This window comes from Lycium ferocissimum, chromosome 5 (genome assembly GCF_029784015.1).
Source record: "Lycium ferocissimum isolate CSIRO_LF1 chromosome 5, AGI_CSIRO_Lferr_CH_V1, whole genome shotgun sequence".
Classification (NCBI taxonomy): domain Eukaryota; kingdom Viridiplantae; phylum Streptophyta; class Magnoliopsida; order Solanales; family Solanaceae; genus Lycium; species Lycium ferocissimum.
Genome location: NC_081346.1, coordinates 40388313 through 40413294, shown reverse-complemented (window position 1 = coordinate 40413294; position 24982 = coordinate 40388313). Strand labels below are relative to the sequence as shown.

The window sequence follows — 24982 nt, the reverse complement described above, 5'->3', positions numbered from 1 at the left end:
CTTTTTATAAAAGGTTTTTTTTTCTTTTTCGACGAACTTTAATATTGGAGCAAAACCCCAAAATATTGGAGCGTGCTATATTACCCTCCCCTAGAGCCCCGCCTGCCCTTTCTACTTCCTCTTCTCACCGGCCATCTCCCGTCCAGCAGCTCAGAGTTTTTACCCTAAATAAGTTTCCCTTTGAGCAAACAATGGGCACAACAAATATAAGGGACATTTTGACTTGTTTTAGTCCCTCTTTGGACTTCTTTGTTATCACTTCTGGGGACGGCCGTATCAAAGTATGTATATTCCTCTAAATAATACTCAGTCATATTAAGCAATTTCACATTTTTATTCATAAGTATTTACCATTTGGTTTCAGATATGGGATACAGTGAAGGGTCAGGTACAGACCGAGTTTGCAGATATTGTCTCAACTGAAAGCTTGTTTACTAAGCCAGGAGGAGGAGGAGGTCACCTTTCTATGGATTATACTTGCATGAACTGGTTGTCATGTCACCCAAAGGTGAAATTCACTGCCAGAAAAAAAAAACATATATGTATTACTAGTTCTACTTATTTTTTTTAACGAGTAGCTATTTTACTGGTTGGTCAGAAAAAAAGGAAGCTTGGAACTTCATTATTAGTCTTAGGTACAGGCAGTGGTGATGTTTTGGCTCTAGATGTGTCTGCAGGTCATCTAAAATGGAGATTTACTGATTGCCATCCTGGGTGAGTGCTTGCCAAAACTCATACTAATTAAAATTATCTTGACTTGTAGAAAGAATGGTATATTACTATATTTCATGTGAAGCTTTCTTTTATGTGCTCTCTTGCATACTATGTGTTGGACATTTTTTTTTTCTTTTTGATAATCGTGGTGTCAGGGTCAGCTTGCGCGCACCTCGACTAAATCCACTAGATACCTGCTACCTCCCACCAGCAACAGGTAGCAGGTACTATGTGTTGGACATAGGATTGGTCAATTATATAAGTGCTTCAACGCGAGGTGTAGGACGCATTACGAAGAAAACGTAGAATAGCTTTAGATAGCAATCAGCAAGTATAAATATAGATGCTCGGAGTTTGATGTCTAGCACATGTGTCCACCTTTGAAGAAGAGATTTTGGATGAATCTTTGTCTGTTCTTGCCATTCTGATGGAAATAATTTTTCTCTCATGTTTTAGTCTTGTTTTTCGCTTGTCATTAGTTGTTCAGTTCTTTCGTATCCTAAAGTTGTGAAAGTAAAGCAGAGCTCATTGTGATAAAAGTTATTCTCAGAAGTAGTAATGACCTGTAGATCATTCCACTTGTACTGTCTCCATCTTGAAGCTTGTCTCTGTTCTTTTTACATTTATCATTCTCATAGTTCAAAGGTGCATTTTTCTATATTTATGTATGGGATTTTATCATATAGTAAGATTATGATATGACATATCACCCCTGTTTTTATTGCAATGAGCAGCGGTGTAAACGCCATCTCATTCCCTTCACATGGTTCATTCATTTACACGGCTGGTGGTGATGGACTGGTTTGCAAAATTGACTCCATGTCGGGGAACTTACTGCATAAGTTTAAAGCTTCCACTAAAGCAATATCATCTTTATCCGTTTCGTCAGGTTTGTACCTGTAAATGTTCATTGTCGACGATGATGGCTACATTTTAATTATCTTGCATTTTAGTCAATCTGGATTAGTAACTGAACCAGTGGCATCTTTTACACTTGTCCCTTTTTTGATGCAAAATGGAGTACTCCCGACAATGATACAAGATTCCCTGAGTGGAGAGAGAGAAATAGGAGAGCTTTTGAGGGGGTAGAATCGAGCTTTTTTTTCCAGTTGAGGAGTAGTCTCTGATCCCTTATTTTCTTTTCTTGCACCCATCAAGTTCCTTGTTGTATAGAAGATTGGGTGGAGTTTGTAGAGAATCATATCTTTTTGTAGATTCTTTACTTTTTGGTATACCCCTTGTATATGGAAATCTGTTACTTGATCAAAAATAAAATGACCAGCTTTTTGTAAAAATAAAAATTAGCAATGTTCTTCCAGTGTTATATTTAGATCACTATATGTTCTGGATACATAGTCCTGATCGACGAGTCTTGTAGCGGAGTTAACGCTAAGCTGGAGGGTTGGAGACATACCTTGGAGTCTAAAGGGTTTAAGCTCAGTAGGACCAAGACAAAGTACTTAGAGTGCAAGTTCAGTGAAGCACCTCAGGAGGTTGGCGTGGAAGTTAGGCTTGGTACCCAGGCCATCCAGAAGAAAAGTAGTTTCAAGTATCTTGGGTCGATCGTACGCAAGGCGGGGAGATTGACGATGATGTCACACATCGTATTGGGGCGGGGGTGGATAAAATGAGGCTCGCTTTCCGGAGTGCTATGTGACAAGAAGGTGCCACCACAACTTAAGGGCAAGTTACTACAAAGTGGTGGTTAGACCGACTATGTTGTATGGGGTGGAGTGTTGGCCGCTTAAGATCTCTCACGTTCAAAAGATGAAAGTTGCGAGATGAGAATGTTGAGATGGATGTGTGGGCACACTGGAGTGACGAGGATTAGGAATGAGGCTATTCGGGACAAGGTGGGAGTGGCCTCGGTGGAAGACAAGATGCGGGAAGCGAGATCGAGATGGTTTGGGCATGTGAAGAGGAGAGACACGGATGCCCCCGGTGCGGAGGTGTAAGAGGTTGGCCATGGATGGTTTCGGAAGAGGGTAGGGGTAGGCGAAGAAATATTGGGGAGAGGTGATTAGACGGGACATGGCGCGATTACAGCTTATCGAGGACATGGCCTTAGATAGGAGGGTTTGGAGGACCCACATTAGGGTAGAAGGCTAGTAGATAGTCTCGTTATCCTTCCTTATTAGTAGGCGCGAGATAATTTACGGTGCTCGATTTATGCTATTATCTCGTTATTTCTGTACTTTGATTATTCTATTTTATCTGTGTCGCTTTCGTTACTTGCATTTCCATATCGCTTTGAATTTCTTGGCCTTATCTGACCTCTTTTTATGCTTTTTATTGAGCCGAGGGTCTTTCGGAAACAGCCGTCCTACGTTGGTAGGAGTAAGGTCTGCGTACACTCTACCCTCCCCAGACCCCACGTTGTGGGATTTCACTAGGTTGTTGTTGTTGTTGTTGTATATGTTCTGGATACATGTCATTGGTCCATTTGTCCTCCTTCCCCCTCTATCTCGTGTAAGCGTTCCTGTAGTTGTTTTCTTGTAGCACCCACATTCTATGCTTAATTTGGTTCTGCTGACACTGGTTCCTCCTGTGGCTATATGTCTAGCCAGATGGGAAAATATTAGCAACAGCAACTTCTCAGTTGAAAATATTCAATTGCTTGGATGACAAAAAGCTCCAGAAGTTTTCAGGCCACCCTGTGAGTGTTATGATTTTTCCTTTTGTCTTTTATCCCTGCCTTTTGATGCATTTCTTTGTGATTAAGTGAAGTTGATAAAGACTGCAGAACACTTCTATTACCATCCTTGCGAGTCACCTTATTTCTTTTCTCCTTTTTGTATTAGGGAGCTGTTCGGTGTATGGTTTTCTCTGAAGATGGAATACATGTTCTTTCTTCTGCTGTTGGTGACCGACATGTAGCAGTTTGGAAGTTAGACGGTACCAAAAAGAAATCAGCATGCTGCTTGCTTGCAATGGATCACCCTGCTATCTTTTTGGATAGTTACTGCATTAAATATGGAGATGAAAATGATACAAGTTTAGGTGTTTTGGCCATTTCAGAAATTGGTGTTTGCTACTTTTGGCATGGAAAGAACTTTGAGGAATTGCATAATGGGAAGCCCACAAAAATACGCGCATCTTTAGATGAGAAAATACTAAAGAAACATAAAGAAGCCGTGCATAGTATTTTTTCAGCAAAATTGCAATCTATTGGCACATTTGGTTCCGGTCATATGTTTGTTGCATATGGCTTGTTGATAAAACCATCATTTGAAAAAGTTATGGTGCATCCTGGAGTGGATATCAGATTAAAAAGTTCACTTGACGGGATCCTTCTACCCTTCAGTCAATCTCGCAAATCTAAACAAGCATCCAACACTCAGAGTCAGAGTAACATTCTCTCCTCCTTCCTCTGCACTTGCCTCCCCTGTCTTTTCTAATTTCTATGTCAAAACATGGCATTATCGAACCCCTTATTTGAGAATCAAATCGTTGACAGATTTGGCATGGCGATGTTGACGTTTTGGGAATCTTATCCTTTTATATCAGCAAATTTGCTATTCCCTCCCAAAATTTAATGCATTTTTCATTTCTTTCCACGTGGCTAATTTCTACATGTTCTTTCCTCCCTTAACGTATTCTCCAGATTGTTAGAGATATCAATCTCCTAATCTATGGCCACGTATGTGGAGGAGCCCAATGAATCCTTTTGAATGGTCTGTTTAAATTTTATTAGTTGAAAATGTCTAGGATAAAAGTAGGTCCAATCCACCACCGCATTCTTGTTTCTAGCCCCTTTTGGTATTCTTTGCGCCCATCTAATACAATCTTATACCATATTAGTTACAAAGAAAAATTGTCGGAAGCCTTGAGATGACAGTCGTCCAGTGCCATTATGTACTTTTAATATCTTTCCTCCTGTGTAATCTTTAAGCTCCAAGTTGTGTTTGATTTTGATGTTCATTTAATAAGCATAGGTATGAGGTGATGTTTGAGATGTTTCAGCATACTTTTACTGAGACAGAGTTACATTGATAAATGGTAATTGCAACATTACTTTTTCGAACATCTATTCATTTAGGAAGGAAGGAGAAAGTGCTATTTGCTTTCAATTTTAAAGGTTAAGAAGCGCAAAGATTTAAATGTGATGATCAATTTGCAATTTTGATACAGGTGTGTCCTAACATTTTTTTTTGCATTCAACAGTTACTGCTCTAGATCGTGCAAATGCAGAGGGCGCCTTACTTCCTTTGCCTAAGATTCTTGATCAGGTTGGCCTGGAGACTGGTATTAAGCCCACAGTTAGCAAAGGTATAACCCAATTTTTGTGATATCTTGGTTTTGTAGGCACACCGTCTTCTTGTGTCTGTACGATATGTTACACCTTTTTTGAACTTGCGGTGGTTGTATATCTTGATTTCAAGGCGCATTGCCAATCCCTAAGAGGAAGAATCTTATAGATTAGAACTGCTGATAAGGGGGTTACTCACTGCCGGAATTGTAGGTTAAGTTCCCTAAGAGGAAAAAATCTTATAGATTAGAACTCCAGATAAAACTGGTTACTCCATGCCGGAATTGTAGGTTGAAGCAAACAACACTCATTTGAGATTCTCTACTGCTTCCAAATCCCTGCTTTATTCGGGTTATTCATCATTCGAGACTTGTGATCCATGATCTGACTATAGTGCTTTTGAGCTGAATATTTATTTTTCAACTCAAATGTGCACGAGAAACTTTCTTCTCATTTCATCAGTACTTTACTACTAGTGAAGAGTAAGTTATTTGACCTCATATGATATTTTGTTGGAACTCGGGAAGTTTTCCATCACTCTTATAGTTCTCTCGTCACGATTTTATGGATTGTTAGAACATTGTTTCAATTAACTTTTTTGTGTTTATCCTTTTGTCTCCAAAATACAATAAAGATGATACCTAAATGCTTACTTCTGAACATGGGAGCTTTTGCTTTACTGCTATATACAGATGTCATTGGTAAACAAGGTGAAGATGAGGTCACACTTTGCATGGAGGACCAGTTAAGATCCATAGGTATAATTAGCAGTGACTATGATCTCTCGCCTAGCTCAATTCTTGATGCTAAGATTTTGAAAGGAATAAGTGTTGATGCTATTATGCCACAGAAGAAGGTCCGTATCTCTTGGAGTATTGATGATACTTTTGGGTCTGATTTGGTCACTTTTTATGTTACCATATCTGGAATAATTTGTTATCAACTGTATTCATTGAACGCAGATGAAAGCAGCTGTTTTATCCATGGAACCACATGATGCTTACAACTTATTGAAGGCCTTGGTGGCTGCATGGCAGTCCAGGTGGGATCTTCAAACTCTTGAAGGAGATTGTATTCTTTGACCCCATATTGTATGTCAAGAGTGGTGGTGATGCACTGCATCCCCCCCCCCCCTCCCCTCCCCTCTCTCTCTCTCTCTCCTACCCCCACTTTAGGGAAAAAAGAAACGCACTACAAAAATTGGCACTCTTTTGTGAATTAATTCCCTAAAAGAATAGCCTGGTTCAATTCCTGGAGGTGAAACTAATTCCACTGAATGTTCTTGGACATAAATCATTTGAATATTTGAGATAAAATTGAAAGAAATTGCGTGAAAATACTACCAACAAATAGCTCCACAGCTTTGAGCTAGTGGTAGGTGTGCAGTGCATGATGTGCAGTTAGGTGTACGTCATGTGCTTGAACCTGGCACTGGCGAAAGCCTGGTATTTAAGTGAAGAAGGGTAGAGAGAGCCTGGTTTATTAGTGAAGAAGGGTAGAGAGAGCCTGGTTTATTAGTGAAGAAGGGTAGAGGGGTAGGCCTATTATCCACTGAGTTTCGAACGATGCGCCTGCCCTCGGGAATTTCTTGGTTAGGTTAGGATTTTGGAATTCATATTGGAAAAATTTCATACAACTGTCTAAAAATTGCTAATTTTTTCTTTATGGACATCTTTAAACACAATGTTGCATAACTAATCATTGCCACAATTTGAGATAGATTTGGAAATTCATATGAGAATTTCGCGCTCCTGTAACTATGCAAAAAGGCTAGTTCTTGCTTTATTTGGCAGAACGAATCATTCTCCAGTTGGAGAGACCGTTTAGTTATTGATAGCTAAAGCTTTATGCATATCATAATTCTTTCTTGGTTTTGCATGTATTTTCTTTTTTGCAGATCAAGCATGGGAACACATGTTCTTCCATGGATATGTTGTATATTGGTGAACCACAATGAATTTGTTACATCGCAGGAACCACTGACGCCTCTTCTGGATTCCTTGAACAAGGTAGGATATGCTGCCACAATGCTACTGTTGCTGGGAAAATTATGGGATTACTTTGGGGGTTCCAAGTTGTCGATGATTTCATGTTTTCTATAATCTTGTTTTTGATCTATCTTTTTGATAAATTACTTCCTTTTGTTTTCCCAACTTAATGTGATGATTGTTACCACGTTACATATCAAAGAGACAGTTTTCCAGATGTTATGTTATGGAGGAGGAAGGTTTCATAGCTATGTTGAGTTATGAAAAAAAGTTTGTCAAGGAAAAAACTAATATCTAATCTTACGTCGAGAGGGAGGCTGATGACCGTTACAACAACAACATACCCAGTGTAACCCCACAAGTGGGGCCTGGGGAGGGTAGTGCGTATGCAGACCTTACCCCTACCTTAGGAGGTACAGAGGCTGTTTCCGATAGACCCTCAGCTCAAAACCATAGTATCAACACATCTATACAAAAAATATTGGTTATTTTGTGTGTTGAGGTAGCCTATGGTCATGGCTGTAGTAAAAATTGTGATGATGGCAGGATCACGGTGTTCCTCATCTATATTACAGGACTTGGAATGGAACTTGAAGTTTGAAAGATAGGTTTTAGGAGTAATTTTTTTTTGAAGTTTTTCAAGTTTTTATGCACAAAGCTTCAACTGTGCTTTCAAGTCCAAACATAACTTCAACTTCCAAATATTCTGATGAGCCTCATGTTATTAAAATGTATTCTAGGAGGCGCAAAAATAACACACTGAAAAGTTAGTAACTATCTAGCAAGTTACTTGTACTGGGTGGTTTTTTCTGGATGAAAGGGGTGCAGGGTAGTTACGGGAAGAGCATTTTTAGAAAAAAGGGAATCCTTTAGGAGAGTCTAGCCTCTCGAATGTCTACAAGTGTCAGATCGGTGTAACCTTAATGCTTTATTACCGTGTCACTGAATTCCTACATCGCTACGGTTTTTTAGAGTAATTTGTTATTCTGTCTAGTGTATTTTATGTTGTAATTTAGGAATTCTCAGTGTTGGAGTGGTTATTCAAATACTTGTTGGTGTAAAGTGTTTCTCAGTGTTAGACATCAACATTTGTTCCTTTTATTTCATGATAATGCAACAAACTTCATCAAATTTGGTATCAGAGCAGTGACGTTCAGGCATGGTGAGTAAAATGGAGGAACGGTGATATGACCCTACTAGGCACACCTCGCTTGAAGGCTCACATTGAAGACCAAGGCATGGAACTCCAATCCATTCAAGCTAGGAGGATGACCAAAGGAGCATTGGAGACCCATGGAGAGGCACACAAGCCCCAGGAAGGCCTATGAAGTATGGAAAGTAGCTTGGAGGGGAATGAAAGAAGAAGCTACAAGAAAGAAGGCCAACACTCAAAGTGGCTAGAGTCGCAAAGGGACAGAAATGCAAATGTGGCTAGACGTGCAAAGAAGGGCCATGGATACAAAAGGTTCACAATTGCAATCTTGAGGCTTGGATGATGGCTATGTGTGCAAGAGGAGCCTTTTTCGGATTTCAAGCCAACATCCAACTAGCCAAACAAGGCCCTTGCCTCATTAATGGCATTCTTGTAATAACTAGCCTAGCTCTTAAGTCTCTTAGTATAAAAACTAGACTTAGTTATTTTCATCATTAGATTATGTTGAATGAAGAAACTCTTATGAGATATTGTAGATGGTAGTTGTAGATTAATATAGATTGTTTGGTTGGTTAACCAAGTGTTACTTCCTAGTTGTGAAGTGAATTGCTTATTTCCATCGAATTCAATGTTGCTCATTTGTGGAATCATTTGAGTCGTTTGTTGATTCGAATTGCTTAGGTTCTAGGGTTTGTAAATCCGATTGGAAGGGTTAGGGTTTAATATACCCTTTCTTGTCCATAGATTTCTTGCTTTTGGGTCAAGTATCTATCCATCTATCCTCTTCCATTTCTACTCTTTTTCCACCTTTATTTTGATTTTCTTGTTCTTTTGTTTTTCTAGAGTTTCCCTAGGTTGAATCGTATCATTTGGTATCAGAGCATAGGCTAAGAGATTGTTCCCACAATTTCTAATCCTAGGTTCGAAATCTGAAAATCACAAAAAAAAAAAAATCGAAAATTCCAAAAAAAAAAAAAAAAAATTGAAAATTGTTTTGTGGTTTGATTTTGTTGTTTTTGAAGTTAGATTTGAGTTTGTTGTGGTGGAAAACATCTAGAAACGAAATTTGAAGCCATTTGGGTAAGGATTGAAGTTTCCACCATTAGAGGTTCATCAAAGCTTGAAGAACTCAAAGTGGGTTTGGTTGATTTTGGTGAAATTGAGCTTTGGTTCATATTGGGCTTTGTTGTCTAAGTGATAAGGAGCTTATATCTAGAAATTGGGGGGGAAAACGAGTTGATTTGGACCACATTGGGTTTTTAAGTGTTCTTCATTGTTCATCTTTGTTCTTGGTGAAGAAGAAGATAAAAAGGAAAGTTAGATCCAAGAAATCCAAGTCAAAAATTGAAAAGTTGTTTTTCTACCCAAAAAAGGGAATTACTAGGTTGAGTGGGCCCAGAAAACGTCATCAGATCCAAGAAATTCGATCCAAATTTCGAGACAATCGAGTTCAACACGAAATCACTGAAGCTGAGAATATTGCAAATTACGGCCCGTAAATCACTTTACGGACCGTAATCTGGGTCGTAAACTTCGATCTGGCGATAAGGAGCTCACTGGAATTTGGAACCTTATTAAATACGGCCCGTAAAGCATAATACGGACCGTAAATCACAATACGGCCCGTATCTCGTAGGTCGTAAAAGGCAAGGAACATTCTGTTTTTGGGATCACTAAATACGGCCACGAAGGACGAACCGTAAACCACAATACGGCCCGTATCTCGTGGGTCGTAAAGTGCAAGGTACATTCTGTTTTGGGCATCACTAAATACGGACACGAAGGACGGTCCGTAAATCAAAATATGGACCGTATTTTATCAAGTTCAATCCGTAAACTTCAAGGCAGCTCAGTCGTATTTCTAAGGTGCAAATCTTGTCTTAATTCATTTCAATTCCAAAAATTTTCTTGGGATTGCTTGTTGATTTTGTGTCCCTAATCCTTTGGTAGGGAGCAAAAAAAAAAAAAAAAAAAAAAAAAAGTATAGAATTTTAAAATTTTTCATTATTTCAAATTGATACCTTACATCAATTGGGGCTTCACGGTCGTGTTTTCAAATTATCACCTACCCGGTCCGAAATTTTATTTATTTTCCGATTTTAGCATTCCAATTTCTTGTGTCTCTCAACTAGTAACCATTTAGTAGTTGCTCCTACTTGTGTTTACTAGTTCTTGTGTCCGCATTTCTTTCGTGCTAATTCCTTTCAAGCTCTTCTTCGTTTTATTTCGTCGAAACTTTATTGGCTCTCGTCCGTTTTGCTTTTGAGTCGTCCGTCATTCATCTAAACAAGAATCCATTCTACCACAAAGGATAAGCAACGTGTGAATTTGATTGGGCGAGCGATTCATCAACAACTTCGAAAGAGCACGGAGTGTGGTAAGGTTGAGAGTTCAATACGAGTGAAGTGAGGCTTTTATTACTAATCTTGTTTGCTAGTTTTGCGAGTCATCATGTCTAGTTTTCCATAGCAGTCATCTATGATTATGAATCAAATCTCGGGCGTAAAACGGTGATAAGAGATGAGAAGAAATGAATGGGAAGTTGAAGGCTATGTCATCCATAGTTCAAATGGAGGGTCATTGGGCTATGATGAAGGTGATGGGGATAAAACACAAGAATCAAATCTCGGGACAAGCACGTGCATGCAAAACGGGTATGGAAGAGATGAGAGGCGAGGCTTCATCGCCTTTATGGCCATGAAAAAAAGGCGAGAAAGGCGCTAATGGCGCCATGGCGAGGCGCCCGATTGGCGAGGAGCTCTTTAAAAAAAAAAAAACAATTAAAAGAGAAGTGGAGGACTTAAATAAAAATAGATGGTTTCAGAGTACGTCTCTTTCTCCTTCTTCTTTTTTTTCTTGAGAGATTTTTGAAGTTCAAATGGAGGGTTTTTTTTTTTCGATTCTCTTCTTCTTTTTCTGTTTTTTTCTCTTGTTTTTTTACCCTCTGTTTTTTTCTCCCTCTGGTTTGCACTCCCCGTTCTAGGAATGAAGGTGGTTGTTTTGCTCCTATTTTTTCTCGTTCAATAATTGTTTAAATTTTGTTAAAATAAACACAATGGACTTTTAGTATTGCACTATTGAAATTTTACCACTCCAATTATTGAGTCATTACTTCAAGTTCTAGGATCTACAATCTAATTTTAATTTTTGGAATTGAAATATTTGCCTATGTTATTGCAGCAATCCCAACACCACAACCACCTCCACCCAAAGAGCTCCACCACCCCAAACAACCAACTTTGCATCCCAAAACTCCACATTCCAAAACACCAATCGACAAACCTATCCCCAAGTTTACCAACACAACCCGAATGAGGCAATCCCTCAAGCAACCCTACAACAAACACCCCAAGCTCCACCCCAAGTCCAAACACATGATCCCTTTCCTAACCAAAACCAATACCAACGTCACTACCAATACCCCATGAATGAAGAGGAGTATGATGACTATCCACAAGGAAGGTGGTGGGATGATAACCTAAAGGAGGAAAGGCGTGGAGGAATGAATAACAGGGGGAGGGGAGGAAGAGGAGGTTTTGAGAGGTTTCCGGGCCATGACCCTAGATTCCAAGGTCATGTAGACCTAGGGGGAGCCCAAGTTTATGAAGATCGGGGAAGATGGCAAGATAATGAGCGAAATTTGAACACCATCAAGGTGAACCTTCCTACATTCCAAGGAGGTAGCAATCCGGAAGAATTCCTTGAATGGAAATTGCAAAGTGAGCGCATCTTCCTCACGAACAATGTTTCCGAGGCCTTAAAGGCAAAGTATGCCCTCACTCAATTCGAGGGATACGCTTCTACTTGGTGGGAATCCAAGAAGTTACAAAGAGCTCAACAACACATCTATGATCTCCCAACTTGGAACGACTTGATTGAGCTCATGGAGACAAGGTGGCTTCCATCCACATACCACCAAGATGCACTCAAAAGGTTGTACATGTTGAAGCAAGGGTTAAAAAGCGTGGAAGCGTACTTTGATGAGTTTGAGGACTTGCGGATGAAGTCCAAGATAGAAGAGCATGAGGAGTACACTATTATAAGGTTTGTAGCCAACTTGAATCGGACATCTCTAAACCGATGAGGCTCAAGACTTATAATAGTCTTGAAGAGGCATTCCATGATGCATCCAAGGTTGAAGCGATCTAAAAGAAGAGAGGTCTTACAAAGACAAAAGCAAAATATCTTCAACTTGGAACCAAGGGAAAGAGAAGTGGAAGCCGTCCACTGGGAGAAACCCAAGATCACTACTCCCACTCCTCAAGCTAAGTTTGATTACAAGGCTAGAGGAGGCGACCAAGCCAAAGGAGGTAATAATGCTAAACCTAACTTCCCTCGTCCATCTACCATTCAATGTTTCAAATGCCAAGGTAGAGGACATATTGCAAGTGAGTGTCCCAACCGGAGGACTATCACTATAGTGAGGGACGGGTATCGAACCGATGATGAAAATGAGGGCGTGGTTGGTCATGATAAGGAAGGAGAAAGTAGTGAGTGTGAGGGTGATTCCGAGAGTGAAGTTGAATTGAATTATGAGGAGGGCTTTGAATCATGCTATTGTTGCTCGAAGATCCATGGAAGCTCTAGCTAGGGAAGAGAGTGACCAACGGAAGAACTTGTTTCATGCTAGGTGTAAGATTTTGGACAAGGTTTGTTCCTTGATAATTGATGGTGGGAGTTGCACTAATGCGGTTAGCCAATTCTTGGTTGAAAGTATGAAAGTTCCCACAAGAAAACACCCTAGCCCCTACAAGCTACAATGGTTCAATGAAAGTGGAGAAATGCGGGTGACCAAGCAAGCGATTATCCAATTAAGCATTGGAAGATATTCGGATGAAATTTTATGTGATGTGGTACCAATGCAAGCGTGCCATATTTTGCTTGGGAGACCTTGGCAATTTGATGTGGATGCTCAACATAGTGGGCGGACCAACAAGTATTCTTTTGTGGTCAAAGGTAAAAAGTATGTCCTTGCTCCATTGACTCCCCATGAAGTCCGTGAAGACTATAGAGTCATGAAGGAGTTACGTGAAAAGATGAAAAATGAGGAAATGGTTGTGAGCGAAAAGGAGACCTTAGTTGCTCAAGGAGGACAAGGTTCGACCCAAGGGAAGAGTAAGAAGTGTATGGTCGCTAGAGGAATGTTAGGAGGGGAGGAAAGGTGTGGTGAAGAGAAGGACTTGGTGCCAAGTCAAGCTAACCCCTCTAACTTTTCTATTCCTTCTAGTTGTCTTGTTCCTTTTGTAGGTACTTATGTGGATGATCACCCCAAAGAGGACATGGACCCGAGTTTCCAAGTTCCTTTGGAGGAGGCCAATACAAGGAACTTGACCAAATTGACAAAGGTGATGTGCTTCAACAAAGAGGTAACAAAGCTAACCCTTCTACTTTAGCAAATGTGGATCACTTTGTGCTTGATGAACAATTGAGTAGAGGTCAAGTTTTGCCTTGTGATAGAATTAGTGACCCTTTGTTAATTGATGATGTCTCGGTGAAAAGTGCTTACACACTAGTTGATCCTTTTGATGACTATATTGGCTCTTCTTGCAAGAGTAAATTGTGTCCATCTAGTGGTAGCACTTGTGTTGATATTGATCCTTTTGAGAGTGAACTTGCTTATTTTGGATGTGATCTTGTGATTGGGCATACTCTCTTCAAGGATGGTAATTTGCTTGATAGAGATATAGTGGATGATTGTGAAATGCCTGATCTTGTGTTTTGTGATGTTGAAAATGAATCCATTCTTTGGAATCACAAAGTCACCAAAATTCCACTATGGTATGATGATCCATTTCTTGGTGAGGAAAACCTCCTTTTGAGGGAATGTGACTTGACTGCTAAAATGAATTACTTTGAAAAGGAGGGTAAAACTTGGCTACAAATTGCTAGCAATACCTTGTGTGATACCTTTCCTTATGACCTCTTTGCTTATAAAACCCTTTGTATGTTGTTGCTTAAGTGTATGATGGGTTTTCAAGAGGGATGTGTAGACCATAATCCGAGGCATATCTTTGTTTATGACCCCAGTGTAGTGTCTTCTTGGTATGTCTTGGTAGTGAAACCATTGTTTGAGGAGACTAGTGTAGAGGGTTGGGCTCTAGGTTGGAATGACCTTACACTTAGTCAAAATGAAGGTAGAACTTGCTTGGGGAGTGAGTTACTTCTTGAATTTTGGGGAATTCACCTTGTTGAAATCCCATGTATGCACTCTCTATGCATGATTACTATTGATGTGTGGTTGTACCACAAATTTGTTCATCCTTGGCATGATTATGTGGTTATTATTGAGTGTGCTAACCCTCAATCTTTGAGGAGTATGTTGTCTTCCATCTTCCTTTGGCTTTTGCAAGGTTCGGATTCGAGGACGAATCCTTTTCAAGAAGGGGGAGGATGATATGACCCTACTAGGCACACCTCGCTCAAGGCTCACATCAAGACCAAGGCATGGAACTCCAATCCATTCAAGCTGGAGGATGACCAAAGGAGCATTGGAGACCCATGGAGAGGCACACAAGCCCCATAGGAAGGCCTATGAAGTATGGAAAGTAGCTTGGAGGGGAATGAAAGAAGAAGCTACAAGAAAGAAGGCCAACACTCAAAGTGGCTAGAGTCGCAAAGGGACAGAAATGCAAATGTGGCTAGACGTGCAAAGAAGGGCCATGGATACAAAAGGTTCACAATTGCAATCTTGAGGCTTGGATGATGGCTATGTGTGCAAGAGGAGCCTTTTTCGGATTTCAAGCCAACATCCAACTAGCCAAACAAGGCCCTTGCCTCATTAATGGCATTCTTGTAATAACTAGCCTAGCTCTTAAGTCTCTTAGTATAAAAACTAGACTTAGTTATTTTCATCATTAGATTATGTTGAATGAAGAAACTCTTATGAGATATTGTAGATGGTAGTTGTAGATTAATATAGATTGTTTGGTTGGTTAACCAAGTGTTACTTCCTAGTTGTGAAGTGAATTGCTTATTTCCATCGAATTCAATGTTGCTCATTTGTGGAATCATTTGAGTCGTTTGTTGATTCGAATTGCTTAGGTTCTAGGGTTTGTAAATCCGATTGGAAGGGTTAGGGTTTAATATACCCTTTCTTGTCCATAGATTTCTTGCTCTTGGGTCAAGTATCTATCCATCTATCCTCTTCCATTTCTACTCTTCTTCCACCTTTATTTTGATTTTCTTGTTCTTTTGTTTTTCTAGAGTTTCCCTAGGTTGAATCGTATCAAACGGGTTGAACAAGTCGAGACTAATTTGATAGGGGTAAGAGAAGATGTCAAGAAAATTGGAAGGATGCTTTCAAGAAAAGAGTCTCTTGCGAGAATTGAAGCACGAGGGAAAATATGTGATGGAAGAAGCATCCCCTTCTCAAACCAGATCCACGGGAAACCAAGAAGAGGGAAGCAATGTTAACTTGGCTGGAGAAAAAGATGGGAAGAAATTTCGGGAACTACAACTACCAGTTTCTGAAGGAGAGGACCCTTTGGGATGGATTTTTAGAGTGAAACGATACTTTGCAGTGAATGATGTTTCGGTGTTTGTTTGGAAGGAAAAGCCTTAAATTGGTATTATTGGTTAGAGTCTAGGCAACCAATATCAACCTGGGAAGTTTTCAAAAGGGAGTTGCAGAATCGATTTCATCATTCCCAGATGAGCAACCGGTATGCTGTCTTAATGGGGCTAAAGCAGGTCACCACTGTTGCATCATTTCGTGAAGAATTTGGGAAGGTGTCAGCATCTATGAGGGAAGAGTCTGATGGGTTGTTATCTTGAGTGTTTTTGAATGGTCTTAAGGAGGAAATTTGAGCAGAAGTGATGCTTTTACGGGCTCAAACATTGAGGGAGATAATGGAGATGGCTCAAAAGGTGGAGGATCGAAATTCTATTTTGGAGCAAGTTCAAGGGTTCAAATCTGAACCAAACAGAGGCAGTTCAAGCAATAAACAAGTAGTGTTTAGACCCAATTACTCTTGGGTCACACATACTTGAAACACGTGAGCCGGAGCAGCAGGACGCAACATTGATTTGCAAATGAATATTGCAGCAAATCAACTGGCTTTAATGCGTCCTCTTCAGCAAAATCCGAGGGCCGAGTCAGAAGGCTATCTAAATCAGAAATTGCTTGAAAAAGAGAGTTAGGGTTATGTTTCAGATGTGATGAAAAATTTGGCCCTAACCATCGTCGTAAAAATAGGCAGCTCAACCTCTTCATTATTTCAGAGGAATCCAACACAGATGAAGAGGAAACAGAAGAACTCCTTGAGGTTGCAGGAGATGATGTAAATGAAGGAGAACAAAAGGCTACCATGATGGTGTTGAATATGAATTCAATAGTGGGCCTTACAGGAAGATGAACAATGAAACTTGTGGGAAAAATTCATGGGCACGACGTGATAATTTCGGTGGACAACAGAGCTACCCATAATTTTATATCTTCCGGGCTTGCTCATCATCTACATTTACTTATTGAGAAGACCAACAAATTTGAAGTAACAATTGGTAATGGTCAACAGGTTGATGGGAATGAAGTATGCAAAGGGGTGAGGTTGGATGTGCAAGGAGTACAAATTCACCAACATTATTTTTTGTTTGACTTGAGTGGAATTGATGTGGTTGGAGATGGAAGGGCTAGCCACTTTTGGTGAGATGAGGGTAAACTGGAAACTTCTCACATGAAATTCAAAGACGCAGCAAATTCACCAACATTATTTTTTGTTTGACTTGAGTGGAACTGATGTGGTTGGAGTTGGAATGGCTAGCCACTTATGTGAGATGAGGGTAAACTGGAAACTTCTCACATGAAATTCAAAGACGCAGGAAGATTGGTGTTGCTTCGAGGGGATCCAGCTATGGTTCGAGCAGTAGTGTCACTAAGAGCAATGAATAAAATCCGTTAAAGAAAGGAAATTTGGGATTCTTGATTGAGTCGAATCACGTAACAGTAAATGAAGGCAGTGTTATCAAAAGCGAAAAGCGCAAAAAAGCTCTAAGGTCAGCTGGGGCTTTAAGCGCAAGGGTCAAATAAAGCGCGGGCTTTAATGAAGAAAGGCGCAATGGTGCAAAAAAACAAATATATATATGTTTAGACCAAGACTAATAATAACAAGCATGAATGACAAATATATGGACAAAGAAACTGTAAAAACATTACGCTAAAGTTAAATATAAATTATCTAGTGTCACCTCTTCAAGAGAGGCTCATTGGCAAGGAAAAGTATGTCTTAGAGCCTTGATGATGACACTGAAGTGTACATAAAGCGAGGCGAAGCGCTCAACCTGTTTTGAGCCTCGCTTCAAGGCTTAAGCGCGCCTTTGACAACACTGAATGAAGGTGAAACAAATATTACATCAAAAAAGATTTGAGTTGTTATCCAGAAGTGTGTGCGCAAGCTTCGGGTCTACCACCACACCGTTCTCAGGATCATGCTATTACTATTCAATCTGGAAAACAACCACCTAACATTAGTCCATAGCGATATCCTCATTCTAAAAAAAGTTGAGATGAGCATTTAGTGAAGGAGATGTTGGCTGCTGGAATCATTAGGGCTAGTAGTAGTCCATATTGTAATCCGGTATTACTCGTTAAGAAAAAGGATGGAAGTTGTCATTTTTGCATAGATTTCCGAGCTCTTAATGACATCACAATCCTTGATAAATTTTCAATACCATGCGTTGATGAGCTACTGGAAGAGCTAGGGGGAGCCACTATATTTACCAAGTTGGATCCCTAGTCAGGTTATCATCAGATTCACATTCAAACCGGAGATGAAGCGAACACAGCCTTCGCACCCATCAGGGACATTATGAGTCTATGGTCATGCCATTTTGCTTGATCAATGCACTTTTCAGTCATTGATGAATGATATTTTTAGGGAACATTTGCAGAAATTTAATTTAGTAATCTTTGATGATATTTTTCATTTACATTAGAGACTATGCTTCTCATCTGGAACAACTGAAGATTGCTTTAGATATTCTCAAACAGACCAGCTGATAATCAACAAGAAGTGCATGTTTGGCAACGTAAACTGGAATATTTGGGTCATATCATCTCCTCTGAAGGAGTGCAAGCACATCCTTCCAAGACTGAGAGTATGATATCTTGGCTAGTTCCTAGAGATATCAAGTCTTTGCGGGGATCTTTGGGACTCACAGGGTACTATAGAAAGTTTGTCAAAAATTATGGTAAGATTGCTGCCCCTTTAACTGATTTATTAAAAAAGATGATTTTCTGTGGGGAGAACGAGCTCAACAAGCATTCGAAGCATTGAAGATGGCTATGACTCAGTGCCTGTCTTAGTGATGTGGGAATTTTCTCAACCTTTTATAATTGAAGTTGATGCTTCAGGATGTGGTGTTGGTGCAGTTTTAATGCAAAAAGGTAAACTTATTGCATATTTTAGTCGAATGCTTTCTTCTAGAGCAAGACAATGCTCGGTGTATGAACGGGAGCTAATGGGCATTGTGTTAGCCGTCAAGAGATGGAATCACTACTTGATGGGTCATCATTTCATCATTAAAACTGACCAAAAAGCCCTTAAATTCTTGTTGGAACAGCGAGTTACGGACGAGAATCAGCAGAAATGGGTTTCCAAACTCATGAGTTATAAGTTTGAGATCAAGTACAAAGAGGTGGTGAAAATAAAGTGGCTGATGCATTGTCCAGAAGGGGGAACCTGCAGAGTTATATGCCCTTTTGGTTTGGAAGTATGAAGATAAGGAGGAATGGGACCAAGAAGTACAATGAGACAGCAAAATGACTACCATTTTGCAAAAGTTTATCTCCGGACAGCAAGCAGATGACAAATACAGCTTGAAGAATGGATGTCTATTATTTAAGGGACGTTTGGTTTTGCCAAAAGGATCATCTAGAATACCAGGGCCGTTGAAGGAGTTCCATCTCTTCTCTAATAGGAGGTCATTCGGGGTATCTTCGCACATATGAGAGGCTATCTGAGAATATTGAAGGTATGAAGAGGGATATGCAGACTTTGTTGCCAAGTGTGAAATTTGTCAAAAGAACAAGTCTCAAACTTTGAGTCTAGCGGGATTACTTCAATTTTTACCCATACCTCATTATGTGTGGGAGGATGTAAGTATGGACTTCATTACTGGCCTTCCTAAATCTCATAAATTTGGTACTATATTGTTGTGGTTGACCGTCCTACTAAGTAAGCAGACTTTATTCCACTTCCTCACCCTTTTAATGCTATAGATGTGGCTGCTATTTTCACTAAGGAAGTGGTTAAATTGCATGGTTTTCCTAAATCTATTGTGCCTGATCGTGACCGTGTATTCATTAGCCAATTTTGGAGGGAGTTGTTCAAAATGGCCGGAACTACATTACGATATAATTCCGCATACCATCCAGAGACCGATGGGCAAACGGAGGTGGTGAATAGGAGTTTGGAGACGTATCTTCGTTGTATGGCTGGAGAAAATCCTAAGCATGGTTCCACTAGCTAGCTTGGGCTGAGTATTGGTTTGATACATCCTTTAATAGATCTGCGGGCATGACGCCTTTTAAAGCATTATATGGGACGGATCCACCATCAATTTTTCAAATGGATGACACCGTTTTTGCAGCGGAAGAAGTACATGAACAAGTGCACACTAGAAATTTGATCTTGACTGAACTCAAAGATCATCTGGTACAAGCACAACAAAGAATGAAGAGTCAAGCTGACATACATCGTAGGGAAGTGAACTTTGAGGTCGGAGAAATGGTGTATCTCAAACTTCGGCCCTACAAACTACGCTCTTTGGCTAAGAAGATCAATGAATAACTTAGTCTCCGCTTTTATGGTCCTATCAAGATTCTAGAGAAGATTGGTCCTGTAGCTTATCGATTGGAGTTACATGTTGGAGCACGCATTCACTCGGTGTTTCATGTTTTACAGCTGAGACAAAGCCTACTACCAACTACTCCTAGTCAAGACCTACCTCCATTTCTTACTACAGAATTGGAGCTTCAAATGGAACCTGAAGCGGTGAGACAGATTAGGAAGCTAATTAATGGTAACCAGGAGGTGTTAATCAAGTGAAAAACCTGCCCGAATTTGAGAATAGTTTGGAGGACTGCTGTCATTGATCTACATTTCCTAACTTTCACCTTGAGGACAAGGTGACTCTGATAGGGGAAGGTAATAAATGAGCCTCATGTTATTAAAACGCATTCCAGGAGGGCCAAAAATAACACACTGAAAAGTTAGTAACTGTCTAGACAGTTACTTGTACTGGGTGGTTTTTTCTGGAGAAAGGGGTGCAGGGCAGTTACGGGAAGAGCATTTAAAAAAAAAAGAAAAAGGGAATTCTTTAGGAGAGTCTAGCCTCTTGAATGTCTAGAAGTGTCAGGTCCGTGTAATCTTAATGTTTTATTACTGTGTCACTGAATTCCTACGTCGCTACTGTTTATTTCAGTAATTAGTTATTCTGTCTAGTGTGTTTTATGCTGTAATTTAGGAATTCTCAGTGCAGGAGTGGTTATTCAAATACTTGTTGGTGTAAAGTAAGTGTTTCTCAGTGTAATACATCAGCATTTCTTCCTTTGTTTCATGTTAATGCAGCAAACTCTATCATATTCTTTTTCAACTTAATTTCGAACACTATTTTTTTTCAAATATCAACCAGTTCATGTCCAAACGCCTATTAAGTGATTTCTTTTCCATCTGTCAATGACTGGGTGGATAGAGATGCTTGATACCTATACTAGTGGTGGGAAGTGGCAGGTATCTTGTGGTATAGACACCACCATTAATTTTAAAAAAAGTGAATTGCTAACTCCCATGTTACCCATTGGTATATCTAAGTAAACAAAGAGTTCATGTAGCACACTTCCTTATGGAGTGCCATTTTTTTCCGGATACTGCACTTTATTTAGTACGGAAAACCTGCCTATTTGTTGCAAGGGACCATATTCTCTCCATTGATTTATTGAGAAAGTGCCTTTTGTAAGTCAATTATTTTACTGACATTTTGTAACCTAAGTGGAAGACTCATTTTTGCTGTCATCTTAAAAAGCTCCCTCCTTTCTCCACAGGGGTGGTTGGTGGAGTCATTTGAAGTATAATATAGTGGCCCTTGAGTTGCTAAGTTGGGAACTCATTGGGTGGACAATCACATTTATCCTTCCTGACTTGTAAAGTTTGCAATAGAATTTGCTTTGTACAATACTACAAGAAGATTAGCAGTCATGAGACCTTATTGAAGTTTGATCACCGAACAAGTGAGAAAATGACCAAAAGAGTCAAAGGAAAATGGGAGTCATTTTATAATTTACATAATTTGTTTGATAGCTTAATCTGAGAGTAGTTGGGGTCCGGCATATAAATAATCCATTCCGCTTCATTTGACCTGTTTTTTTCCAGTATTCAGTGGTTTGGGTTCTCATTTGATTGGTAAGTGAAGTCGATATCTGATTAAAATCGGACAGTTTAACATATCTTGAGGTTTAGTCAATTTCCTATTACGCTTTAAATTTTTTAAGTTCCTTTGATGAAGTACTGGCACTAATGTCTGTAAGTAGGCATATTCATTTCTATGGAACTGCAATAGATAGAGTGCCAAGTCCCACCAAGATGATATTATGCTTTATAGATGTCACATTTTTTGTCACTTTCCAAAGAATTGAATCTCCAACTGAGCTCTGGTTTCTGGAACATCGGGCCTGATCAACCCCTGTTTTGCAACTGTTTTGAAGAATTTGTCACCATAAGTAGTTGTCTCCGGTAGTTGTTGATTTTCTTATTTGTTCATGATGACCGAAACTCACTATTGCTCTGTTGTTAGACTAAAAAACTTTGAAAGGTATTAAGCACTTCAATCGTTTTTGTTTCTTCAGCTTACCAAGTCAAAGGTGGCAGCCCTTAACTCTTTATTGCAGTTGTCTGGCCGTTTGCAACTCGTAATGGCACAGGTTGGTTTACTTAAATAGTAAAAGAAACTTAGTCCATTACATCTGTTAACATGAACCCTTATCTGTTCTTACTTTTTGACAGATCGAGAAGGCTGATAATAAGAAAGACCTGGCATTAACACTCGGGGAGCAGATGAATGAAAGTGAGGATGACGAGGTAGATGAAGTTATGTATGGCATAGATGAAGAATCTCAAACAAGCAGTGACGGGGATGAGTAGGACTTTTTGGTAAGTGATGTTATTTCATGGAAAGATGAAAGTTGACGGGTGTGTATTGTTAACAAGGAATCTATACTGTCAGTGGTGGAGGTTTGGGCCTTGGTCCTTAAATGGAAAGTGCAAGGAGATATAATTTCTGTTGCTCTATCTAGTTTGGCATGGGTATAGGGGATAAAACCTCTGTACTCTCCTTCCCAGACCTTTCCTAGTTGTATGCTTTAAGTTGATAAATCTGTTACTTGAGGTTCTTCCTAGGTTTGTACCAATTATTTTATCCTTCATTGGTTTGCTGTTAAAAGTTTGCTTTGGTAACTCCATTAATTGCAATTAAACTTTTAAGCTAGGAAGAGAATGAAACAATTGGTGAAATCGGGACCCAGAGAACTATTCGATTAGGGAATTTTTTTTGGGGATAGTAGGTGATATAGAGGGTAAGGCAATGCAGAGAATGAGTTGTGTTCTTGATCCCCTAACAAGTTTACATGCAAAATGGATTCACTGTTGTATTTGAATTATCTTACAGTGGCGGTGGTGCAATCAGACTCATTTTCGAAGTTGCTTGCTTTGAGTGCTTTGTTTTCTGCTGTGGGTTGACCGAAGTCATTAGTATTTATCGTTGTCCATGGAACAATAGTATGGGAATATGGCCATTTCTTTATTGCAGAGCACTTACATAAGGTGGGGGTAGGGGGCCCCCCGCGGGCCCACTGTCACACACACACATAATGTCTTTGCAGATTCTGTTGATCTTTCTGCTTGAGCTTGATTGTAGTTACGCAAGTGAAATAGGCATTCTATATGGCCTCACGTTTGAAACTGAAAATATGCTACCACTAGGGGTGTTCATGGTTCGGTTTGGGTCGGTTATTGGTTAAAACCATAACCAAACCAATTTAGTCGGTTTTTAAATGTCTAAAACCATAACCAAACCAAGTAAAATAATAACCACCGGTTTGGTTATTGTCGGTTTGGTTCGGTTTTTCAATTTATGACTATCCGTGACAATTCAAATATTCTCTCTCTCTACATTCTTCAAATTTCTTATGAAGCTCTTTTTTCCTCACGGCCCACAAGGGCGAACTTTGCTGCATATTGAGGGAAAGACATGCCGATGGCAATGTAAAATGAAAAGAGATAGTAGGATTTTTACTTTTTACCCTTATGCTTACGACTTATTAGAGTTGGGCTTTGATTGTTGGACTTGGACATATTCTTTTAAGACATGGGCCTTAAAAATAAGTAGACCAAAATTAAATTAACAATTAAAAGGTATAAAATATCTTTAATTATTTATGAAAAGTTAATATTATACATATAAATAATTATAAATTTTATGTATATAATTATCGGTTTGGTTCGGTTATTTATTCGGTTATTTTTTACTATAACCATAACCAAACCAAATATTATCGGTTTTTCAAATTTAAAACCAAACCAAACCAAACCAAACCAAATGTCGGTTTTTTTATTCGGTTTGGTTAAATTTTCGGTTTGGTTTTGGTTTTAACCAAAACTGTGAACAGCCCTAGCTACCACTATTGAGATTTGCTGACTAGATATGAGATCTCTGATTAACATATATGCAACATCTGCCTAAGGAACAATATACAGGGTAAGAAATTATAGATTAAAACATATAAATAAAAAAAGAAGAAAATAAAGATTCAGAAGTAAAAGTTCTCTCTAACTTTTGGACTTCAGATATTTTCGCGTGTGCTTGAGGGACTTTCTATTTAATTTGTTTTCAATTTATCAATTGCGGACTTCAAATATTTTTGCATGTGCTTGAGGGACTTTCTATTTAATTTGTTTTCAATTTATCAATTGCAAATCAGTTAAGACCATCAAATTATACGTTTCTTTAAAATACTAGGTGCTCATAGTTACTTAAAATCTTACAGGGTCTTGTGTTGCAGCTTTTGCCACCATTCTCGTGCCAATGAAATATCGGCCTGGGACCCTTTAGTAGCTTTGTGGTTCTAACAGAATTGATTTAATACGCCACTCTGAATCTAGTCGCTACAGGTAGACAGTTGCTGTCTCAAAGGTTCCTCTCTCCTCAGCTGGAATTGTTTGGTTGTGACAGCGGGTTAACACAACTCTTAAGGGGTGACTCTTCCAGCATTTTACTGAAAGCATTGTTGATGGTGAAGCGTGTACCTTATTTTGTGCGACTTGCTTAGTAGCATGCAAGGCAATACCATCTTTCCATTTTCACTGGCTTAGAGTTCTCTTTTCTCATTTTTGCTTGTTGAGAATATTCATTATTAACTAGGGGCAAATAGCTTCCTGGAACCTTCCCGTATTTATCTTTATCTCTTCACGAACTGGGAGGAAATAATAGACTTTATTATTCTTTATTCAGTCACTGTTAAATTCAATGATTTCCTCATTATCACATTTATCTCCTTTTCCAACTTTTGCCGTGTAATTTCTGAATACATGTAAGATTTTGCTCGGTTTTTGAAGAATCTATAAGTTAGTATTCCCCTTCATTTTGAATTTGATCCACCTAATATAAAAGAATTGTCTACTTGTAATGAATTACTTGTGGTGGCGTCTCTACTAAGTCCTTTCGCTACGGCAACTCAATCAATATGCACTCCTAAGATGTTACCAGATGCTATTGAATGTATGTAGTCATCATAGGTGCAAGCAGTGTTTTCACATTTATGTGTTTCTGAATGTTCGTTTAATTTGAGATATCTCGTGATTACTGATTTTGTGAGGAATTCTGGCTACT

General features: G+C 39.3%; 1 protein-coding gene across 5 annotated transcripts; it reads left to right on the top strand.

The window, feature by feature from the left end:
- Positions 1–24656, top strand: LOC132056802 (uncharacterized). Of its 5 annotated transcripts, none has more exons than XR_009414953.1 (14): positions 3–281; positions 365–508; positions 599–714; positions 1449–1603; positions 3282–3370; positions 3516–4062; positions 4879–4983; positions 5656–5819; positions 5926–6005; positions 6861–6972; positions 21945–22019; positions 22102–22248; positions 22763–22917; positions 24156–24656. XR_009414953.1 is itself a non-coding variant. In XM_059449158.1 (13 exons), exons 1-12 carry the CDS (start codon positions 192–194, stop codon positions 22237–22239), a joined length of 1809 nt encoding a protein of 602 aa, XP_059305141.1. In that variant the 5' UTR covers positions 1–191; the 3' UTR covers positions 22240–22248; positions 24141–24656. The 5 variants fall into 5 exon arrangements, 3 of the variants coding, with proteins under 3 accessions (XP_059305141.1, XP_059305140.1, XP_059305139.1); XR_009414952.1 differs by having other exon boundaries at positions 24141–24656; XM_059449158.1 differs by lacking the exon at positions 22763–22917 and having other exon boundaries at positions 1–281; positions 3516–4056; positions 24141–24656.
- The last annotated feature ends 326 nt before the right edge of the window (positions 24657–24982 follow it).